Source organism: Podarcis vaucheri, assembly GCF_965113315.1.
Source record: "Podarcis vaucheri genome assembly, chromosome: 12".
Lineage (NCBI taxonomy): Eukaryota > Metazoa > Chordata > Lepidosauria > Squamata > Lacertidae > Podarcis > Podarcis vaucheri.
Window position 1 is genome coordinate 53,745,690 of NC_138750.1, and position 22,914 is coordinate 53,768,603.

At 45.3% G+C, this 22,914-nt stretch overlaps 1 protein-coding gene across 2 annotated transcripts in view; it reads left to right on the forward strand.

Annotated features, from left to right (window-relative positions):
• The first annotated feature begins 3,856 nt into the window (after nucleotides 1-3,856).
• PRKAG2 (protein kinase AMP-activated non-catalytic subunit gamma 2) overlaps nucleotides 3,857-22,914 on the forward strand; it is a 208,647-nt gene continuing 189,589 nt past the window's right edge. The window contains exon 1 of one of the 2 annotated variants that reach the window (XR_014212219.1): nucleotides 3,857-4,883. Coding sequence is in view for 1 of the 2 variants with exons in the window: in XM_082192434.1 (XP_082048560.1) it covers nucleotides 4,785-4,883 (99 nt within the window). In the remaining variant the exon portion in view is untranslated. The remainder of the gene's footprint in view (nucleotides 4,884-22,914) is intronic. The other variant, XM_082192434.1, reaches the window with a different exon arrangement.

The window sequence follows — 22,914 nt, forward strand, 5'->3', positions numbered from 1 at the left end:
ATAAATTTATGAAACAAATGAAATAAACAAACCACTCAGCAGTGGTTTCCTAATATATAGAAATAAATCAGGAATTGCCTGCCTTGCAGCATTTGGGACTTTTTAGTTTAGGGAGAAGGCGAGTGACATGACAGACGTTTATAAAATTATGCATGGAAAGGGGATATAGAGAAGTTTTTTCCTCCCTCTGTCATAATACTAGAATTTGTGGGCACTCATTGAAGCTGAATGTTGGAAGATTCAGGGCAGAAAGTAATTATTTATGCAGCGCATAGTGAAACTATGGAACTGTCTTTCCCTTCAACTTCTGAAGTTCAGGAAGTTTTTAATGTGTGACATTTTAATGTATTTTTAATCATTGTTGGAAGCCGCCCAGAGTGGCTGGGGAAGCCAAGCCAGATGGGCGGGGTACAAATAATAAATTATTATAATAATTATAATTAGTATTAGTATTATTATTATATTCAAAAGGCCACCTGAAGCAGGTTGCTGTAAGCACACCAGAGCTGGCCTGGGCAAGCACTGCAGCAAAGACATGGGAACACCAACATGCCGCAAAATTGTTTATAGCACATGTGAAACCATAACTAGATCTTTGTGCTAAAGGACAAGCAGTCAGCGGGCAATATTCCAGATCCCTGAGGCCTAGAAGCTTTGTTCAAAGGAGAATGCATGCTGAAGTAGATCTACTGGAGCACACTTTGGACCTTAAGATCATGGTAGGTGTACAATAGATGCACAGGGTTTGTGAAAGCTCAGGGCTGCCCCAGTGGTCCGGTTTAGTGCAAAACGGTGCACATTGCAATCTAGGAAGAGGTGGTTGAAAGCTGTTATCTGGCCTGTATAAGACATGCTGAGATTGCAGAAGGAGGAAGAGCTCCTGGCTGAGAGTTTACTCCTGCTCTCTCTGACATTTTTTGTTTGGATGGGGAGTGGACTAGCCTTTGCCTTTAGACAGCAGGAAGAATGAATCTGTAGAGGAGTATTAGTTTTTAATATAAAAAAGATAGGTTGCTGACATTTTTGTTGCCTTAAATGTTTGTAAGTTATATTTTATTGCTTGAACTTTATTACTGGTGCATATTTTGTTGGGGGGTTGTTGCTGTTGGTTTTTTTGTATCTAGATCTTGTGAATCACGTGAAAATTGTTCAGTTTGGTTGTGTATTTTTTAAATGTTAATTTATTGTTTATTACTACTTACGCAATGTTGCAGCTATGTGTCCTTTTCCTGTTGCAAGGCGCCTTGAGCATGGTTTGAACTGTGGAACACGAATAAAATTATGTATGTATGGAATGGCAGAGCTTGCCCTGGGGTGGAAGATCACGCCTCTTCTGCATTTCTAGTTTGTCTTAATTTGCCTTGCCTCTCCTTCTTGCTTTGCTATCTACAGTATTTTCAACACATGCAAGGTATTGTAGCACCCTGCTTGTGGTTAACGCTTAGCTGGAATGAAATATTCAACGCAGCAACAGAGAAATTAAAAAAATAATTTATTTGTCAGACAAATAAATAAGAGGCACAGTGGTAAATGGTTACCAAGCTCTGGCCTGGCCTCCTGCCATAATGGCCAGCACTTATATTCCCTTAATCCAGCCCCCTTTGCTCCTCCTGTGGCTGCCTCTGTTCAATCAGCCTGGTTGGATTTCCTATTGGCTGATTGCTATAATTAATTCTAAGAGATACACCCATATCCTCCTGTCCTTATATGGAACACAAAGAGCTATATATTGTTACATCTATAAATGACAAATAAGTAGTAATATATCTTACATGTGTCTCAACAAGGAATCTTAATTACCAGCTCACCTCTTGTCTTCCTTGCCCTCCAAAACAGATGGTTAATAATTTTAAAATTTTATCTTGAACAGATGTCAGAGACCTTGGGTTCATATTCTCATGCATCATCAATGAAATATCTCCTTTTGGAGGTCTTTAAACAAAGGTCTGATAGCCATCTGTCATGAGGGCTCGTTTGGCGTCTCTTGTCTGACAAGGGGGGCTAAATACAACTATATGAAATCTAGCATTTCTTAAATCCTTTGCATAATTACATTTAAGACAATATATTTAATACATAACATAGGTAGCCTTTTAAAAGGATAAACTTCCTCAAAGTAAAAAGGAAGAAACAGTTTACAGCCTCAAAATAAAATAGGAGAAAAAGCCTCTTCCCCTTTTCCCATGTGCCCTTGGCCTTTGTCCTGTGGCTCAAGTTTAATGGTTTTATTTTACTTTACCCATTCCTAATTATGTTTGGTCTCTGCCCTTTTTATAACATGTAGGGTCAGTGTCCTCACTCAGTCTGTAATTCCAGCTTTTACGACTTTGAGAATTGTTTTCTGCTATAAATCAAGGGGGGGCCCTTTGTCTGGGAAGAAAACACTGTCAGTGTTTTCTTAAGCAGCTGGTCTGCCTGGCATGAATACTTTTGAAAATCTAAGCCCATTTAATTTAGGAACCTGATCAAGATATAAACCAATATATGCCTTGATTAAAAATGCAGTCTATATTCAGATGCCACATCATATTCCATTAAAAATGGCTCTCGTTTTGTATTCTGCCTTCAACAGCAACAAAGCACACATATGCACACAGAGTATAACGCCATACACGTGAAAAGGCCCTTTAAAAGGCAAAGGATTAGTATCAGGCATGGCCAAACTTGGCCCTCCAGATGTTTAGCGACTACAGTTCCCATCATCCCTGACCACTGGTCCTGTTAGCCAGGGATGATGGGAGTTGTAGTCCCAAAACATCTGGAGGGCTGAGTTTGGCCATGCCTGGATTAGTTTGACCTTCGCCCTGCCCCACATTTGAACATGGCCAATTAAAAAAAAAAAAGGAATTTGAAAATGAAAAAGCTTGTTTATTCCTATGGTATGCGCTTACCAAAATATTCTTTAAAATATGATAAGACTTTTAAGCAGAGGCTGTGTACCCCTTCGTCCGCCTTTGCCCAGCTGAAGCCGTTCCAGGTGTTTCGGACTACAAATCCCATCCCACGCAGGCCGGGGCTGATGGGAGTTGTAGTTCTAAACAGCTGGCAGGGCTTCAGCTGGCCAAAGGCTTGCCTTCGCCAGCAGCTCCGTGTCCAAACCGTGCAAACCTTTCGCCTGCAGCTGCGGCTTCGCCCTCGGCCAGCGGCAACCAGCGCCACCTGCCGGCCGCGCCTCTGGCAGAGAAGGCAGCTTGGGCACGACCGACGCAGCCTTTCGCAACGGCGCCTTGCCCGAGGCGGGGGAAGGAAGGAGCCGCCTTCCTTCTGCGAACCCAGAAAGCGCGTTTGTGCACAATCGCGGCTCTCCCACCGCCTTACTCAGACCAACAACGTTTGCAGCGCAGGAAAACTCAAACTACAAGCATCCAAGCATTATTATTATTATTATTATTATTATTATTATTATTATTATTTTACCGGGGGGGGGTGCTCCTCGTAGGGAAGAATATTGATGCCCTTTTCGGAATATCATCCCCCTATTTAATTTTTTTAAAAGAGGGTGGCATATAGCATGGCTATGCAGCTAAGCACCGATTTCAAAGCGGGATCAACCCGATTCCTCCCCAGTCGTGGCTCCATCTGCTCAGGCGATGATCAAGAGAGGAGGAGGCAGCCCCGGGGATGTCCTTGAAGACGGGATCCCCCGCCGAGATCCTTCCTCGGCTCGACCTTGGTTCTGCAGACGCGCGGAGGGGCGTGGGCCGCGGGGCGGGGCGCGCGCTCTGCGTTGGGGGAGAGAAAGTTGTCTTTCGTGATTTTGCACTTCCTGTTCGGCAGCAGCGTCCTCCTCCTCCCTTCTGGATTGCGAGAAATATATATATATATATATATATATACACACGCGCGCAGAGCTTGGCAACTGCCTTCCCGGGCTGGGTTTCCTTGCTCGCGCGCGCGCTCTCCTTTCGCTTGGATCTTGGGCAAGCAGCTGTCAGAAAGCGTCCTCGCTTGCAGAGCGCGAAACGGGAACCGCAAGCAGTGCTGGGTGATCTGCTCACCTCCCTCCCTCCTTCTCCGGGTCACTTGTGTTTGCAAACTGCAGCCGCCTGCCTGCCTGCCTGAGAGTCTTGTTTTGCAGCGCGAAAGGAAACCAGCTCTTCAACGCGAATTGCATCTCTTCCTCCTCCTCCTCCGTAGTGGTGGCTGGCGCTGGGGCGGACCTGGGCACTGGAGCCCAGACTTGGCACTACAGAGCAGAGAGGGAGGGGGGGGGCTGCTTTTCTGCAAAACAGCCTCCGCATTCAGATTAATCGGCGCGATTACTCTCAATTGTGTTGGGTGTACCTCCTTGCTTTCGCCCTCCGGGCACGCTGACTCAGAGGACATGCCCATCTCCTGCTGCGCGGGGGGAAGGAAACTTTTGCAGCCGCCCAGAAGCGCGGACTGCTTCTGAATCGGCCCAGGAGTTCCCTGCTGCAGCCTGAGCTTTTCACCCACCTTGGCAAGCTTTCTCGCCGCCTTCCAACCATTGCGCTTTTTTTCTGCACGATGCGAGGCGCCTTCTTCCGCCTCTCCTTCCCAGACCCATCCCGTGCCCTTGAGGACCCCGAGCAGCCGCTGTGGTCGTAACACCCCCCTCCCTCCAAGCTCGGGACGTCCGTCTTTACAGCCAAAGGCTCTGGAAAAACAACGCAATATAAAACGAGGAGCTCCAAAGACCCATCACTTGGCGCGGAGGAGCTTGGAGAGGGGTAGTCGAAGAGCCTGGCTGGAGGAGAGACCTGGCCGGGCCGGTTCCCGCGGGCCTCTCCTCCGACCTTCCCGTCGGAAGGGACATCGGAGAGATGGGAAGCACCGCTATGGACACCAAGAAGAAAGATGCAGCGCCCGGTGGCAAGAAGAGCAGCGGCCAGAAGAAGCGCCTTCTGCGAGTCCACATCCCAGTAAGTTGCGCCTGCCTGGTCGATCTCGTTCTCTCTCGCTCTCCTTTTCCCTTGCTCAATTCCTAGCACTGGCAAAGACCGAAAAGCGAGTTATTGTTGTCTCCTCTTTTCTCTGGCCAGTTAAGAGCTATGAAGAAGTTGATGCACCTCTCCTCCACCCGCCCCCCCCCAAAGGATTATGTTATCTCCTTTGCAGCGCGAGCTCTCTCTTTTGCAGCAACAGGTTGGGAGGGGGGTGGGGCACGAAAGGAATGCGCTCATGCCTGTCACTCAAAAGCCACAATTGGGGAACGGCTCTTTTTTTTTGGGGGGGGGGAGGGTGGAAAAGGGTGAGAGCAATGGGGCAGCCGTGCCCTGACACTTTGGCAGCCGCCTTTTTCCAGGGAGGGATTTATGTGCAATGCAACCCCTTTTAAGAAAACGTGTTTACATTTTATAAGCCACCCATCCAGCCAAGCTGTCTGGAAGGTTATGCAATAAAATACGACGAAAAATGTATTTTGAAGTACAGTGCAAAATAAAACAAAAATCCTTGGAGAGAGAAGCAACCCCCCCCAGCAAACTTTGCCCCCATTAATGCAGGTTTAAAACACAGTGAGGGGGTAACATGGTGCAAGCAATAGTAACAGCCCTGAAGCAGCTGTGGATTGGAATTAAAAGGCCTGGGGGAGCAGGAAGAAGCATAGGCACCAGGTGAGTCTCTCTGGGGGTGGCATTCCTTACTCAGAAGTAAGCCCCATGGCATTCAATGGGGCTAATGCTCAATGAACGTGCACAGGTTTTACAGCCTCCGTCTGGTTTCTCCGCCAGCTGGTTGTGGGCTCCAAACGCTTCCCAAGGCTCAGAGAGGTGAAGCCCAGTTTGAGGACTGTGATGCTACACAGACACCCACGTGCATCTGCTTAAACCAGACTCCAGCCTGAATGGAAAACCTGCATTAGCCAGATCGTACAAGTGAATTAAAAAATAAAGCATTGGTTGCCTGCCTTCTACTCACGACAAGCTCACATTCATGCAAACTGCTGCACGGAGACTTAAGAGGGGGCTTAGTTTGCAACCCTACACTTGCTTCCCCGTTAGGGTTGTACTGCGAAGGTGCCCTTGAGCACCATACAGTACTTTTAAAGCGGCTCTTTCTGTTTGAAGCTGTCCTGGGACCTGGCAACTTTTGCCTTGAAGTTTGGGCACTTCTCATTGTGCAGCTCCTGGAGAACATTCGCTAAGATGGTGTCCTCCACATGTTTTGGACTTTGACTCTAATAGGCTGCCTGGGACTGATGGGAGCTGTAGTCTGAAACATTTGGAGGCCACCTGGCTGGCAGAGGCTGCTTTAGACAGGGCGGTATACAAATTTAATAAATAATAGTAATAATAACTGCTTTGTGAGAAGTTCCAGGATTAAAGGTCCTCACTGCTAAGCCATACGAGAACACAAAATGTTCCTTTGTATGTTGAGTTCCAGGACACAGTATACCCAAGTTTTCTTGTGCATCATATATAGGATATTGATATGGTGCACCATATATAGGATCACACTGCCATTAACCCTTGATGTCCTGTTTGCCATAATCTAAAATGGCTTAGATAACCCATAAGAAGGCATTGAAATAGGAGAAAATGTTCACCCTCATCTTCTCATCTGATCTGCAACAGAATGAGATGGTAGCATCTCGAGGTGGCCAAATAGCCTCCACCACTTCAAACTGATGGTGGTGGGCTTTCATTGAGGATGGCTCTTCTCCCCTATGAAAAGGGTGCGCACCTCAAAAGAAAACAAACATCCATGGAAGCAGAAGCTAGTGCAACAGAAACCCTGGAGCACTGTGGCAAGACAATGCTGTAGAAACAAAACTGAGCTAGATGGACCAAATGGACTCAGTATATAGCAGCTTCTGATGTTTCCTAGTGTGTTAGTTTCTTGCGGACAGTTGAAAGTGATGTCCATACTACCCTTTTCACTTTTTTTCACTTATTACTTGTATGGATCAGAGCTGGGAAAGTAAAAGTATAAATCCCAAGGGGCGAACTCTGTTGTCTGTAGCACAGGGCATCACAATCCCTGTTTCCTGTGAAAAGAGGAACTGCGCTACTTCAGCGGGACTCTTGAGCAAGCAGAAGTTTGCAAGCGCTTGCTGCGACATTCCTTGATGCCTGTGGGCATGTTCTGTAGCTCCACATACTTTTCGTCGGGCGTGACAGGTATTCTCTCTCACTGGCGTTCAGACATTGAAGCATTGCTGAGTAGTGAGAAGAGTACTGGAATAAACTATGCACAATCTGATAGTGAGGAACAGGTTCGCTTGTAATAATGCCCTTCCTTTGAGTTGCTTTGTGAGCACGGGGAAGTGAAAAATGGTTTCGCACGCGGAAATGAGAAGCACCTTAACCCACATACCTGTCACCACACGAACAGGATCCCAGCCTGACTCAGTATCAGTTATTTATTGTTGGCCTGTGAATTTATATGCTCGGTCATCAACACAGATGAGAATCCCTAGTCTGTGTGCATATGCGTCAAGGGCAGAGGAGGGTGGAAGTTTAACTGTTTTTGAATCTTCCTCACTGTGATTTGGCCATTCAGTAAGTTGTCAGAAGCACAGGAAACTTCCTTACAATGATTCCGTTCATTGGAGGCAACTCCTAGGGGCTGAGATTCCTTCGCCCCCCCCATAAAATATTTGAGCCCCCCCCAAATTGATGGGCATTGCTATTCAAATGGTGTGTGGGTGTGGAGGTCTATGTGTGGGTGTGCCACTTCATGTGATCAGTTACGTGGGGCAGGGCTTACCTGCCCCCCATATTCAAGTTGACACGCATGATTCAGTTTCAGACCATCGGTTGATCTACCTAAGTATTGTCTACATCCAGTGTTCGATATTCACCAGGCATTCTGTTCTGGCGACTGTAACCCTGGTTTAAGGAGCTATTTGGCACCTAGCTTCTATATCTGAGTTTCTAACACTACATCAGAGGGTGGGGAACCCGTGGCCCTCCATATATTGTTGGGTTCTGCCTCTGTCCAGCATGGCCAGTGGTTAGGGATAATTGGAATTGTAGTCCATCAACATTGGAGAGCCACAGGTTTGAAACTGGCTGCCATTGGCTGTCCATACTTTCGGAAAGAGTTCTTTCCTGGTCACCATCTGAAGATGCCAGGGTTTGAATCCAAAACCTTCTGCATGCAAAGCATCTTCTCTACCCACCCCCATTTTAATTTGCTTTAAATTATTTTATGAACCTCCAGCCTACAGAGTGACAAGCTCTTAGTAGCCTCACCTTCGTCCTAACCACACTTTATTGGAACTGAGGCTGTAAAGATTATGGTATAATCTCTCACACACTCACCTGGAAATTACACCTCTTGAACACAGTGGGACTTGTTCCCAAATAAACACATACGGGATTGTGCCGCAAACTCTCATTTAACTCAGTGGGACTTGCTTCTGGGTTTAGGACTGACCTGTGGTCATGTTGGGAGAATAACCGCTATTTTGTGGCATGCAACCAGGTGTGTGTGTGGAGGTCTATGTGCATTGACTGCCTCTGCAAGGCAGATTGCTGGCTGGTTGGAGCGGTCAGAGAGTGTGTTAGGGTTGAAGTGGATGAACAGCTACTGGGAAAGTTTCCTGCTTTCTGTCACAGAACAACAGCAAAAGGGTTGTTGTGCTGCTTCTGTGTTGACTGTGGGCAGAGGAATTTCCTCAAATGTCAGATATCCCCTTTTCCTCAAGGGCAGGGACCCAGTCATATGTGCAAAAAGAGAAATGTTATCACTATTGATGGTTTGCATTACCGGCCTTTACCAGCAGGCGCCAGGATAGGTTACAGGTGGCGCTGTGCTCTTAAAACACTGAGCCCCTTGAGCTTGCCGATCGGAAGGTCGGCGGTTCGAATCCGTACGACGGGGTGAGCTCCCCGTCCCAGCTTCAGTCAACTTAGCAGTTTGAAAGCACACCAGGGCAAGTAGATAAATAAGTACCGCTGTGGCGGGAAGGTAAACAGCATTTCCATGCGCTCTGGCACTCTTCACAGTCCTCCATGCGCCAGTAGTGGTTTAGTCATGCTGGCCACATTACCAGAAAGCTGTCCGTGGACAAATGCCGGCTCCCTCGGCTTGAAGTGAGATTATTATTATTATTATTATTTATACCCCACCCATCTGGCTGGGTGGTTTCCAACAAAAGATTAAAAATACATTAAAACACCAGTCATTAAGAACTTCCCAAAACAGATGAGATGAGTGCCACACCCCCATAGTTGCCTTTGACTGGACTTAACTGTCCGGGGGTCCTTTACCTTTTACCTTCTACCTTCTATATTATAAAAGGTAAAGGACCTTTCAGGTAAAGGACGTGTCCAGGGGTCCTTTACCTTTTACCTTCTCAGAATTAAAAACAGAACATATTACAGTCACAGGTAGGGTGGGCTCTGAAAACACACCTCTCAAGGGTCAAAGGCCAGGCTAAATAGGCTGACATCGTGCCAAGAGTAGACTGATAGCCAAGTCTTTCAATTGTCCTCACATTTGTGGCGGCAGCCAGAGAATGGTGTGCACAAGTGCCTGTTTGCTCTTCATGTGTGCCACAAAAGTAGTGTACATAGCACCTCTTCCCTCACCTCGAGCTTTTCTTGAGATAGCTTATTGCTGCATTTCCTCTAATCTGTCTCAAATGAGAACGTCATTTATTTTTATACCAAGGCACACAAAAACAAACTAGGAAGTGTCTTGGTTGAAAATGGAAGGTTCCTTCACCATGGCCCCACTTGAGGTAAATATCCAAAGAAATGCACCTATAAACTGAGACGAAGAGTTTAAAGATGGACTCCTTCAGCTCTTTCTAGACACTGCCTTTATTGCATAACAAGTGCAGTCAATAGTCGTTGGAAACTCGTGCAACAGATTTCTCTCCCCTTTCCCCTCAGGTTAGTGTGGCTTGTCGGGTTGGGATAAAGTTGTGACATTCTGGCATGCGGACTGTATTATTTTTGTCATTGGTAAAATCCACCCCCTTCCTTAGTTAGCAAGAGTATTTGTTGTGACAGAGAGAGAGAGAGGCCAGCATGGAACATGATTGAGCAAGAATCAGGAATGCCCCGTATGCAAGAACGCTTTTGACTAAGGTGATTTTGGCGCTGGTTTGTGTGTGTTTTTAACTTGGCGAGGCTTTTCTTGCGAGGCTTCTTCCTTGTGGTAAAATTGCCAGCTTCTACGTCCTGTTGAAGAACAGAATGCTGTGGCTGATTTTATTTATTTGTGCAATATTTATGTATATTTCCCAGTAGTTTATTTATTTTACATTTATATATCCCATCTTTCCTCCAAGGAGTTTAAAGTAGCATGTGTGGTTCTCCTCGTCTCTGTTTTATTCTCACGGCAACCCTGCGAGGTGGGTTAGGTTAGTAGTAGTAATAATAAGAATAATAAAAAAAACATTTTTTAAAAATTTATACCCCGCCCTTCCCGGTTCAGAAAACTGGGCTCAGGGCAGCTAACAACAAATTTAAAAAACACTTAATTGTAGAAGCAGCATAAAATACAGTATAAAAACATGAATAACAATAAAATTCAAAATAAGAAAATTCCTTCCAGTAGCACCTTAAAGACCAACTAAGTTGGTTCTTGGTATGGGCTTTCGTGTGCATGCACACTTCTTCGGATACACACATGCACACGAAAGCTCATACCAAGAACTAACTTAGTTGGTCTTTAAGGTGCTACTGGAAGGAATTTTCTTATTTTGACTATGGCAGACCAACACGGCTACCTATCTGTAAATAAAATTCAAAGTTTAAATCAATTTAGGGGAAATCCATCTAATAAGCATTAGATAGTCACCAGGGCTAGCTGGCTTAATTAGTCCTACTTGGGCCAGCGAGGAGATCAGGGGAGAATTAGCTGTGGGGTCTCAGAGCGGGTAATCTTCATAAAAGGGGAGGGGGAGGGAAGAGAAGGGAAATAAAAGATCAAGCTGAATTCAAATTAACAGCCAGGTGGAATAGCTCTGTCTTACAGGCCGTACGGAAGGAGGTTAAATCCTGCAGGGCCCTAGTCTCATGGGACAGAGCATTCCACCAGGTCGGAGCCATCACTGAGAAGGCCCTGGCCCTGGTGGAGGATAGTCTGACTTCCTTAGGGCCCGGGACCTCTAAACTATGGTTGTTCATGGACCTTAAGGTCCTCTGCAGGGCATACCAGGAGAGGCGGTCCCGTAATTATGAGGGCCCTAAGGCCCAAAAGTAAGAGAGACAGGCGCAAGGTCACCCAGTGAGCTTCATAGCTGAGTGGATATTTGAACACTGGTCTCCCAGGTCCTGGCCCACCACCCTAACCAGTATACCACACTGCTTCCTGGGCCGTTTACAGTCATAATTGAAGCCATGCGAAGAAACAGGACACAAACATGGGCTCTGAAACGAAATAAGGCAAAGTTGCTGCTTGCAGAGTTTCAAAAGAACTCATTTCATGGCAGATGTGTCCTGTACCGACCCCATCAAAAGTGGCTGTGAAAATTGGACCATTGAAGGAAAAGAGTGTTTTGCTCCATTCATACCAAACCATGGCTCAGGACATTTAACCTTGGTTTGGCACGATCTCTGAAATGTACAAGCCACATTTTGTTACTGGCTGGTAAAGTAGAAATTGTATTTTGAAGTTGGCGCTTTCAGGCCACTGTTTATACCGATCTGCATCGAGAGAGCAGGAAACAAAAGCAGGCTAATGGTTCTAAGCCCACTTGTACTTTTTATGCACTTGGAAAGCGTACCTCCGGAGGCATAGAACCATCCTGCTGTGAGCTCTGACTCCAAACCACCACCCTCCGCTGCTGTGCTTCCTTATTATGAATGGTACAGTGGTGCCTCGCAAGATGAAAAGAATCCGTTCCGTGATTCTCTTCGTCTAGCGGTTTTTTCGTCTTGCGAAGCAAGCCCATTGACGGATTAGAGGATTAGTGCTATTAGCGGCTTTTAGCGGCTTGTCAGCTTATCGGATCAGCTGATAAGCGGCTTAGCGGCTTAGAAAAAGGGGGGGAGGAAAAAACCCCCGCAGGAACTCGCAATACATTTTCGTCTTGCGAAGCAAGCCCATAGGAGATTCGTTTTGCGAAGCACCTCCAAAACGGAAAAGCGAGTTTTCCGTCTTGCGAGGCATTCGTCTTGCGGGGCACCACTGTACACCTCTCCGCTCCCCCAAGGAACAAGGGGATAATTTTCTTTCTTGGTTTCTGATTTTGCATAATGGTTGAGAAGGCACAGGGCCTGCTGCTTATCGCATGGCGCAGAAAACTGCACAGAAAAAGAAGCGCTTCAGGCTTGGCTGCCAGCTCAGTGGGCTAAGTTTGATTCCTGCGTGCCTATTACTGCGTTGTAGGGGGGTTGGACTAGGTGACCCTTGGCGGTCCCTTCTATCCAGGGTGGATAAAAATCAATTATTTATTTATTTATTTTAAAAAATCTAATTTTTTTTTTATATAAATTGGATTTTTAAAATAAAATGCTTTTGGAGGAAAAATCCTTCTAAAGATAGTTTTTCTGTTTAAGCTACATTATAGTCCAAAGGCTATTGATCAGGAAATAAGGATTTGTTTTAAGTTTTTCATGTGTGCTAAAACTAAATTTATAATTTATTTTCCTTCCAATAAAGTACAGCAGAAAAGTTGTCCAAATATAAACAGTTAACTTATTAAACCTCACAATAATTCCATAATTATCTATGTATTTCTAATAGCATAACCACATCGGTAATTTTTTGATATAACTGTAAAAACTACTCTGAAAATTGATTATTCCGAAAATGAAACTTCCATCTGCTTGTAAATATTAAGAACGAGTCTTTCTGTAAAAACAATGATTTAAATCAAGTCTTACTGGCTAGTGATTTAAATCTATTTGATTTAAATCAAACCCACCCTGCTTCCAACTCTACAATTCTACGATTCTAGGTGTAGGACATCAAGTTCGCAGTCTGGAGCAGCTCTTGCGGATTGCAGTTGTTTGTGGACAGGGAACCACCCCTGAAACCTTTGTGTATAGGTATACAAATCTGATTGATCGACCATGATAACGATGACACTTTTTCACAGGGACTACCTATAAAGCATGTTGTACTTCTCAAGGTATTTTAAAAGAAAGCCTGTTCCTTTCTCCACATCCCCCGTTTGCTATGCAAACACCAATCTTGTTCCATCTGATAGGTTGTCTTGTGTTTTGTGTTGCCCGCAACGGTTTATCTGGTTTGGAAGTGTGCCCGCAGGCCTGGCGACCGCTGCTTCAGGATATCACCAAATTTGGCTCTCTCCATCGCAGAGCTGTAGTGATGGGAGCCAGTGGAATTTTGCTTTCTGTGCACTTTGTAAAGGTTCTGTAAGGGGCTTTTTCGGCCCTGACCCAGCAACGCTATCCATAGGAAGTTTGCAAGGTGGGAAAAGGCAAGTCCCACGAAAGTGACTTCTGTATGGTCTCGGATGCCGGCAGAGTGCTTCTGTAGGAACTGGTGAAAGTCAATAGCCTTTCTGTGTGGCCGTGATCTCCATCCCAACAGTTGCACTCTGGGCCCGAGGGCTCTGCCCTTCTTTCTTCAAAATACCTCCAGTAACATGATTTTTAGAGGAAGTGGAAACTTGTGGGCAGAGCAGGGCTGTTTTGCATGTTGCCCAAAGAGAGAGTTTTCAATAAAGTCAGGGCTCCAAGAACTCAAGTGGTTGTCTCCTTATCCTCTCTGCACTGCTAGTTCTCTTTTTGCAGTAACGTTTCACTTTTTCTTCTTGAAAGGGGGTTTACCTTTTCTCCTGAATGCACTTGTGTTGCTTGACTTGGCTAGGAGTGAGTTGCAAGCTTCCCCACTCTGTGGTTTGTGGTCCAGGTTACCTGTGCTGTGGAGTAGAGACCCTACATTGTGTGTGTGAGATAGAGTGAGAGTGAGAGATACTTAGAACAGGAGCACTTAGTTCCAAGCTTGAGAGAAGATCCTTACTTAGGCAAATGGGTTGGGCATCTCTGCCAGGTGAGGTTTGCCAATGCAGCTACTTCCTCCAAGGAAAAAGCAGTTTCGCCCTGCTGTGGGACATTCAGATCTCTGCACGGTGATCATTGCTGTGGATGCTTGATGCAAGCGGCTGAGTGGTGAAGTCAGGAGGAAGGAATTCACAACAAAGACTGATTTCTGTGGAAAGGAGGCATGTATTTGAAAAGCTGTTCTAATGTTTATAGAGAATTTTTGTTTGCCATTTAGGAATCCTTCGCTTTGTCCATTTGCTGCTTTCCAGTACATGCTACCATCCAAGTTGGTAACGCTCAGTTGTGATGATCTACATGCAGGTCATGCTTCAACACTCTCCCACCCCTCTTGGTCTATCACCCCCCTCCCTTTTCTGGCAGTGTCATTTGCAATGGCATGGTTTAGCGAATCCATTTAAACCACATTGTCGCAGAGGATGCAATGAGCACTTAATGGGCTTGGATTCAACAAACTGTCTGTATATTTTTTGCAGATTTGCCTGTGGAGTCCATTTCCACTTCTGTTTGATTCTCTCCCCACCACACGCTTCGCAAGCCGGTGATGCCCAAAATTAAAAGCTCAATTGTGTTGATTTCAGCCCTGAGGCACATCAGCTACAATCATCAGTGCCTTGTTCATGCTTTGGCTTTTGGAACATCGTGGATAATGCTTAAGACCCCGACATTTGCAGTGATATGCCCTAAATGGAATCACCCCCTTTGGGGGGATGGAGGTTTGCTTCAGATTACCAATTCTACACAGGCTTGGACTTCAAACATGAAGGCCTCTTCTGATTTGGCCTGACAGTTGCACTATAAGTATGTAAGGAGAACTCTTTTCACACTCTCTTTGTTGGCTATTGAGTCATCATGACATGCAGACTCCAACTATTTTCTTTCTCCCGCTGCTCCTCTTCCTTTTGGGCTGCCTTAGAGTATCATTTGTGTTATTTCAGCAGCTCCTGTCAGTGCAGAATTACTTGTCAAGAGAGCTTTTCACCAGTAAGGTTTCCTCCCCACCCCTCCTTCCTTTTTGTTACCAGATCATACTTATTATTCAGTGGATTCTTAAAGGTAAAAGAGGGGGGGAACTCAGCATGTGTGTAGACGATTTGTCAGTTGCTGCAGCGCATAGTCTAGGAAGCTGGAGGCACATTAGAACATAAGTCACTGCTTTAATTTTCAGGTAGGTAGCTGTGTTGGTCTGACGCAGCCGAAATAAGTAAGAAAATTGTCCAGAAGCACCTTAGAGACCAACTAAGCTTGTTCTGGGTATAAGCTTTCATGTGCATGCACACTTTGAAGTGCTACTGGACAATTTTTAACGTTTTTTGACTGCTTTAATTTTGCGTGTTCCCCCCCATCTAGCCCAGTACTGTCTTCTCTTGACTGGCAATAGTTCTCCAGGATCTTCCGCATCGTCCCTTACCAGATTCTTTTACCTGGAAATGCCAGGATTTGAACTTTTGACAATGAACTATGGTCTCCCAAACTGGTCCTGTTTGGGTTGCTGTTTTCTGGCTATAATAACTGGGATCATCCTAAGGTGAAACACCCTACAGATAGGCACAGAGGATTGGAAGGGTGAGACGGGGATCCAGCAAACCTTCTCTCTTCTGACTATTGCTATTGGTCCCAAAAGAAGGTTGGATTTTTTCGGTGCCTTGCCTTTAGTGGCTCTGCTGTAGGGTTATACATTTGCCGTAGCGCTTGGACATCTGGAATGTGTTCTGGTGAGCCGGAAGACCAGTTAAGGAAGTGTTTAGGATGGGACTTGGCATTGCAATCAGTTGTGTTGTTGCTGGGTTGCAAGCCAGCCTCGGATGCTGCGTTGAAGCCACGGCGACCTTTGCTGCATTGCAGTGTTGTGTGAAGTTGCTGCTGTGTGGCATGAAAGTGGATTGAGCGTGGCTGGAGGTGGATGACTCACCTGCATTGGAGTGATTCCTGGATGCTTGAAGGCATCCCAGTCATTCCAGAGCCAGCTATAAATTTTGTGGCCTGGAGAGATACATAGCTATTAATATTCTTAATGATTTATTCAGTACCTTTGATGTGCGAGATGGAGTGATCAAGAGCATTTCATTCACCCCGACAATAGGACGCTTAGGTTGTGGTCCCCACAATTATGTCCTTCTAACATTATAATCCATGAGGGACGCGGGTGGCGCTGTGGGCTAAAGCCTCAGCGCCTAGGGCTTGCCGATCGAAAGGTCGGCGGTTCGAATCCCCGCGGCGGGGTGCGCTCCCGCTGCTCGGTCCCAGCGCCTGCCCACCTAGCAGTTCGAAAGCACCCCCGGGGGCAAGTAGATAAATAGGTACCGCTTACCAGTGGGAAGGTAAACGGCGTTCCGTGTGCGGCTCTGGCTCGCCAGAGCAGCGTTGTCACGCTGGCCACGTGACCCGGAAATGTCTTCGGACAGCGCTGGCCCCCGGCCAATAGATGTGAGATGGGCGCACAAACCCCAGAGTCTGTCAAGACTGGCCCGTTCGGGCAGGGGTACCTTTACCTTTACCTTAACATTATAATCCATAGTTCACAAATAAAGGAATTGGAAGTTGGATGAATCTAGTCTGTGAATCTATGGATCGCCCTGCTTTTGAAAGTCAGACTGTACAAATTTAAAGTTCTGCATCTTCTACTATCATGACTAGTTTATTTTTTTGCCATTATACTATAATTCCCCTTAAGAGGGGTGTTGCAATTTATGGGTGCTTTTGGACAGGGGCTTAATAATGCAAATGGGCAAACGGTTTTTCATCTCTCTCTCTCTCATCTTACTATCCTGGAAAGAGTAAATTTGGTTTAATTTGGGGGGGATTGGAACTGGCATTTTGATGCCAACAACATTGTGTAGATGGTGCAAAAAGAAAAAGAGAGGCATGTAATAAACCCCTGCCTGAGAAATCCTCCAATTAACTTGTAAGAATGGGGTTTAATTCATGTCCAAGAGGTGTACAATGAACTTGCTTCTCCTTTATTCCATATATTTATTTGGAGTATTTATTACAGTGGTACCTCGGGTTAAGTACTTAATTCGTTCCGGAGGTCCATTATTAACCTGAAACTGTTCTTAACCTGAAGATCACTTTAGCTAATGGGGGCCTCCTGCTGCCGCTGCACAGTTTCTGTTCTCATCCTGAAGCGAAGTTCTTAACCCGAGGTAATATTTCTGGGTTAGCGGAGTCTGTAACCTGAAGCGTATGTAACCTGAAGCGTATGTAACTCGAGGTACCACTGTATTTTGTTGCCCCAAGAGGCTGTCTGAAAGCAGCTTGTAAAAGGTTGTCAAAAGAAAACATGATTTTCAGAATTATGCATTTATTTAGGATTTGGATGGTGCTGGTGTTGAAGGACTTAGGAAGGTGACCCACAAGTGACTTGATCTGATTTGGGGCCAGTTACCTCTCTCCATCTCTCTGTCTTTATGTAAGCCCTAAAGAGAGGCTGCTGAATCATTCTACATTGCTCATTATGTGTGTATTCCTGCCAATTCTAATGTGCTGAAGCCCAAATTCACAAGGAGGCATCTAGATTCTCCTGTCAGAGCTAGAAGTCAGTTCAGTTGTTTAATGGTCCTGCTACTCCTGTGAGGTACTGCTTGTATAATTATCCAATTGAATACTAGTTTATAATGATGGATCGGCGGACTTCAGGACAGGGCCGGCCCACCCATGAGGCAAGGTGAGGTGACTGCCTTGGGTGGCAGGATCCACAGGAGCAGCAGATTCCGATATACAGCTTTATTTCCCCCCCCCCTTGTTCCTGATGTAGATTTTCACTCACCCCTTCTTCCTTGGCAGCGACGGAGCCGTTTTGTGGTTAGCCTCAGGTGCCAAAATGTCTTGGGCTGGCCCTGCTTCAGAATGATATGTATCGAACCTTCATTTGCCTTGCCAATTTAGCACCAGCCTTTAAAACCAACAACACAGCTGTAAATATAGCATGTAAGGGCTTGTGCGGACATCTGCTTCCTGCATTTTTGGTTTTGGATCAAAAAAACCGTAGTATATCAAGACATGTTATTGGTCTGTCTAGCCCCATATTGTCTACTCTGAGTAGGGGAGGAGTAGAGTTCCTCCTCACCTGTTCTTTGAGATTCTTTCAAGTGGAGATGAACCTGGGATTGTTTTCCTACAAAGCAAGGGCTTTCACCATTGAGTTTTGTGCCTTCAGTGATGGTGATGGGATAGTGTCCTCCCCAATCCCTGAGGTTGCAGCCTGTTGCCCCCTCACCCGCCACAAGGTGTGGGGAGAGAGCATGTCATAACGGCATACACAGTTGTCCTCCAACAGAGGGGAATGGCCAAGGCGGTTTACGAGGAACAGCCGGGATCCCCTGCATGAGTTGGGCACTAATGGTAGAGCCTGCAACCGGGATATAAGCTCATGTATGGCTTCGTATGGGATGCAGGTGGCGCTGTGGGTTAAACCACAGAGCCTAGGACTTGCTGATCAGAAGGTTGGCGGTTTGAATCCCCGAGGCGGGGTGAGCTCCCGTTGCTCAGTCCCTGCTCCTGCCAACCTAGCAGTTCGAAAGCACGTCAAAGTGCAAGTAGATAAATAGGTACCGCTCCGGCGGGAAGGTAAACAGTGTTTCTGTGTGCTGCTCTGGTTAGCCAGAAGCGGCTTAGTCATGCTGGCCACATGACCCGGAAGCTGTACGCTGGCTCCCTCGGCCAGTAAAGTGAGATGAGTGCCGCAACCCCAGAGTTGGTCACGACTGGACCTAATGGTCAGGGGTCCCTTTACCTTTACTTATGGCTGCATACACACCACATTATTTTCCCCAAATAATCCTGGGAACTGTAGTTTACTCCTCACTGAGCTACAACTCCCAGCACATGCAACACACCACAGCTCCTAGGGTTATTTGGGGGAAATAATCTGCTTTCAGCGTGTGTTTCAGTGTGTGGTGTGAACCAGGCATTTTCTCAGGTGATCTGATCCCCAACACAAACCCAGCATCCGAAAGCATCAATACTTGATTGCAATGGATGCCCATCTATTTTGGCCCTATGTCTTCAGTGGGGCTTCTTTCCATAGATTAAAATATGCAGTCATTCTATAACAATCTAAGCCAAGGTATCATCTTAAGGGCTCTGGCAGCCTATCTATTTGGCTTATAGACTGAACTTTGATTACTTAATAATCCAGATTCCAGAAGAACGAAGAGTTACAAAACAAATATGTTGTGTGGAAACATGTTTTGAATTAATAGGGTCTTGGGGAGTTAATTTACACTTTTGGTTAAGGGCTGATTTATGCCCTAAGTCATTATTTTGGAAACTCTTAAGCCAGGACTGTTTTGGTTCAGGAAGATCACCCTTTCCCCTTGATGGTGGAATACCTTTTTCTACATGCTTCCATGAGCAGTAAAATCCACCTGACCTAACTGATTTAACAAATGCATGGCAATACACAGAATAGGGTTTTTTATATTAAAAAGGGTGGAAATGTTTGTTTGTGTTGTGTATGAATGCAGAAACACCCGTGGAAGCTGATCTGATTCGGACCTGGGGGAGGGTAGAGGGTAAAGACCCCTCTCCCCACACCTGGGTCCCAGTCCAGACATGCCAGACATAAACCAGCAGCAAAGCCCAGATCCACACCATACATTTAAAGTACATCCAACACACATTTAAAGCACGTGTCTTCCCTCAAAGAGGAAGCCGTTTGCTTTAAAAGTGTCATGGCTGTGTTTTAAATGTCTGGTGTGGATCTGTGTTGGCTAAGTGGCTTAAGGCTTAAGGCTGTCAGGGTGACAGAGCAGGGTCTTTTCCATAGTGGCCCCAAACTTTTGAGGTATGTTTCCCAAGGTGAATATGTCTCAGCCCAAGCCTTCCTGCTTCTAACAAACACTGCGAGACCACCTTGTATCACAAGGCCTTTGAGGGCTTACTTTTGAGCAGGGTGGATTTGATTTAAATCATAATTTAAGTCACTAGTCAGTAAGACTTGATTTGAATAATTTTTTTTACAGGAAGACTCATTCTTGCTGGTATAATCTTAATATTTACAACCAGATGAAGGTTTCATTTTTGGAATAATCAATTTTCAGAGTAGATTTTACAGTTATATCAAAAATTACTGATTTGGTTATACTATGAGAAAAACATAGACTGATAAAAATGATGAAATTATTGTTTATATTTGTACTTTATTGGAAGGGGGAAAATTATCATTTCCTTAATAACAATTTAAACAATTTATTTAACTAAAACAATAACATTATAGCATATGTATCCATGTTTGTTAACTGATGTGGTTAAACGTTTAAAAAACCCAAAAACCTTAGACTGAGTTTTAGCATGCATGAAAAACAAAAAACAAATCCTTATTTCCTGATGAATAGCCTTTGGACTATAATGCAACTTAAATAGAAAACTATCTTTGGAAAGATTTTTCCTCCAAAAGCACTTTATTTTAAAAATCTGATTTAAATAATTTTTTTTATTTAAATAATTTTTTTTATTTAAATTAAAAAATTTCAATGTTTTTGATTTTTTTTTAAAAAAAATTATAGATTTTTATCCACCCTGCTTTTGAGTGTCTAAAAACTGTGATTATGTCAGGATGTGTTTGGATGACTGTGTTTATGCAGAACATATTTTTTTGCTGTGATTTTATGCCTTCTTTGCAGGGTTTGGTATTTACAGTTTTGCAAGCGAGTTCTTTTGGAGCCGGACAGTAGTTCTTTAGAGAGTTGGTTGATAGAGCTGCTGTTTCCCATGATGTGGAAGTGCAAATTGTATTTGTCTCTGGGCCAAACAGGCTTTGCAGGTTGGTTTTTGAAACTCTGCAGAAACAGGTAGAGAGAGAGAGAGATTGAGAGAGAGAGAGAGAGATCCTACTGATGCCACAACGCTGAAAAAGCTGTCCTCTCTTCCCAGCCCAAGAAGTCTTTCATTGAAATAAAAATTAAAATATTGCTTACTTTACCTGCTCTTGCTCTGCAAGTCCCGCTTGGGAACTTTGGCTTTCCCCTCTCCTTTCCCACATGCAACTGTTGTTTCTGCTGCAGTCGAAAGCCTTGTCAATTCCAATATTGCATGGTCTTCGGAGCTCACTGGGGGGAGAGAGGAGTCTGGGAACAATGCAAACAAGCCTAGCCAGTCATTTCCACTAATTGTTGTTGTGGGTGGCAGAACACATAAAGCGGGAGAGAAGGGGAGAGGCGGTGGGAATGTGCCTGCTTTGGAAGCTGGCTACATTAAAAATAATAATTATCATAGCGCTGTGCATGGTGGCTCTTGAATCCTTTCCTCTGATGTGGTGGAGCTTCGGATAGGAAAGTTCTAGATCAGAGCAGGATATGAGAGCTCTTGGCTCCTGTACAGCCTATAAGCCCAGTGAGAATAGTGTCAAGTGTGTGTGTGTGTGTGTGTGTGTGTGAGAGAGAGAGAGAGAGAGAGAGAGAGAGAGAGAGGTAGGTAGGTATTGGGAGGTTGGGTTCCCTCTTTCTTGTTAGAAATGGATTCAGATCGGATTACCCTTTGGGATGTTGTTGTTGTTTAGTCGTTTAGTCGTTTCCGACTCTTTGTGACCCCATGGACCAGAGCACGCCAGGCACTTCTGTCTTCCACTGCCTCCTGCAGTTTGGTCAAACTCATGCTGGTAGCTTCAAGAAGACTGTCCAACCATCTCCTCCTCCGTCGTCCCCTTCTCCTTGTGTCCTCCATCTTTCCCAACATCAGGGTCTTTTCCAGGGAGTCTTCTCTTCTCATGAGGTGGTCAAAGTATTGGAGTCTCAGCTTCAGGATCTGTCCTTCCAGTGAGCACTCAGGGCTGATTTCCTTAAGAATGGATAGGTTTGATCTTCTTGCAGTCCACGGGACTCTCAAGAGTCTCCTCCAGCACTATAATTCAAAAGCATCAGTTCTTCGGCGATCAGCCTTCTTTATGGTCCAGCTCTCACTTCCATGCATCACTACTGGGTAAACCATAGATTTAACTATATGGACCTTTGTTGGCAAGGTGATGTCTCTGCTTTTTAAGATGCTGTCTAGGTTTGTCAATGACCCTTTGGGATAATATCACACAAATTCTAAAAATGTAGTTGTGCTTGGCCATGTTCTGATGAGGCCTTGCACAGGAACGGTGTTTTGTTACAAGCAGCCCACGGGCAAAACTGAGGGGAAGTCTGAAGTTTATTTTACTTTTTGGAATAAACTACTGCTGGATTGTAGTAAAAACTCAAAAGTGGTCTGCAAAACGTCCCCGCTTGATTGTGATAAAACCTCAGACTTGTTTACAAAAAAACAAACAGGACATTTCATTAGGATTGTCCATCAGAGACAAGTGCTGTTGTTGGCACATGTTTGTTTCGAGAGACAATGGAGTGCGCCTCTGGGGAGTGAAGTCAAACCGCTGGGGCGCAAGGCTAGGCTGTTTGTATGGAGGTCTTGGGCAGCCCAGATGACAAGACCCCCCTCTTGGCCTCACAGAGCAAGACATTGGCAACAGTTTGGCTGCCGGAGTTGCCAGACGCAGGCATTTAATAATAATAACAACAACAACAATTTATTATTTATACCCCGCCCATCTGGCTAGGTTTCCCCAGCCACTCTGGGTGGCTTCCAACAGAATATTAAAAAACAATAGTCTATTAAACATTAAAAGCTTCCCTAAACAGGCTGCCTTCAGATGTCTTCTAAAAATCTGGTAGTTGTCTTTCTCTTTGACATCTGGTGGGAGGGCGTTCCACAGGGCGGGTGCCACTACCGAGAATGCCCTCTGCCTGGTTCCCTGTAACTTGGCTTCTCGCAGTGAGGGAACCGCCAGAAGGCCCTTGGTGCTGGACCTCAGCATCTGGGCAGAACAATGCGGGTGGAGACGCTCCTTCAGGTATACTGGACTGAGCCCGTTGAGGGCTTTAAAGGTCAGCACCAACTCTTTGAATGTGCTTGGAAACGTACTGAGAGCCACTGTAAGTCTTTCAAGGCTTCATCCAACCGTCTTAGGGACTCCACTCTGTATTTGTATAGGGTTTACTCCTGAGCCTTTTCTTCTCTCAAAGATACCCCCCAAAGCAGC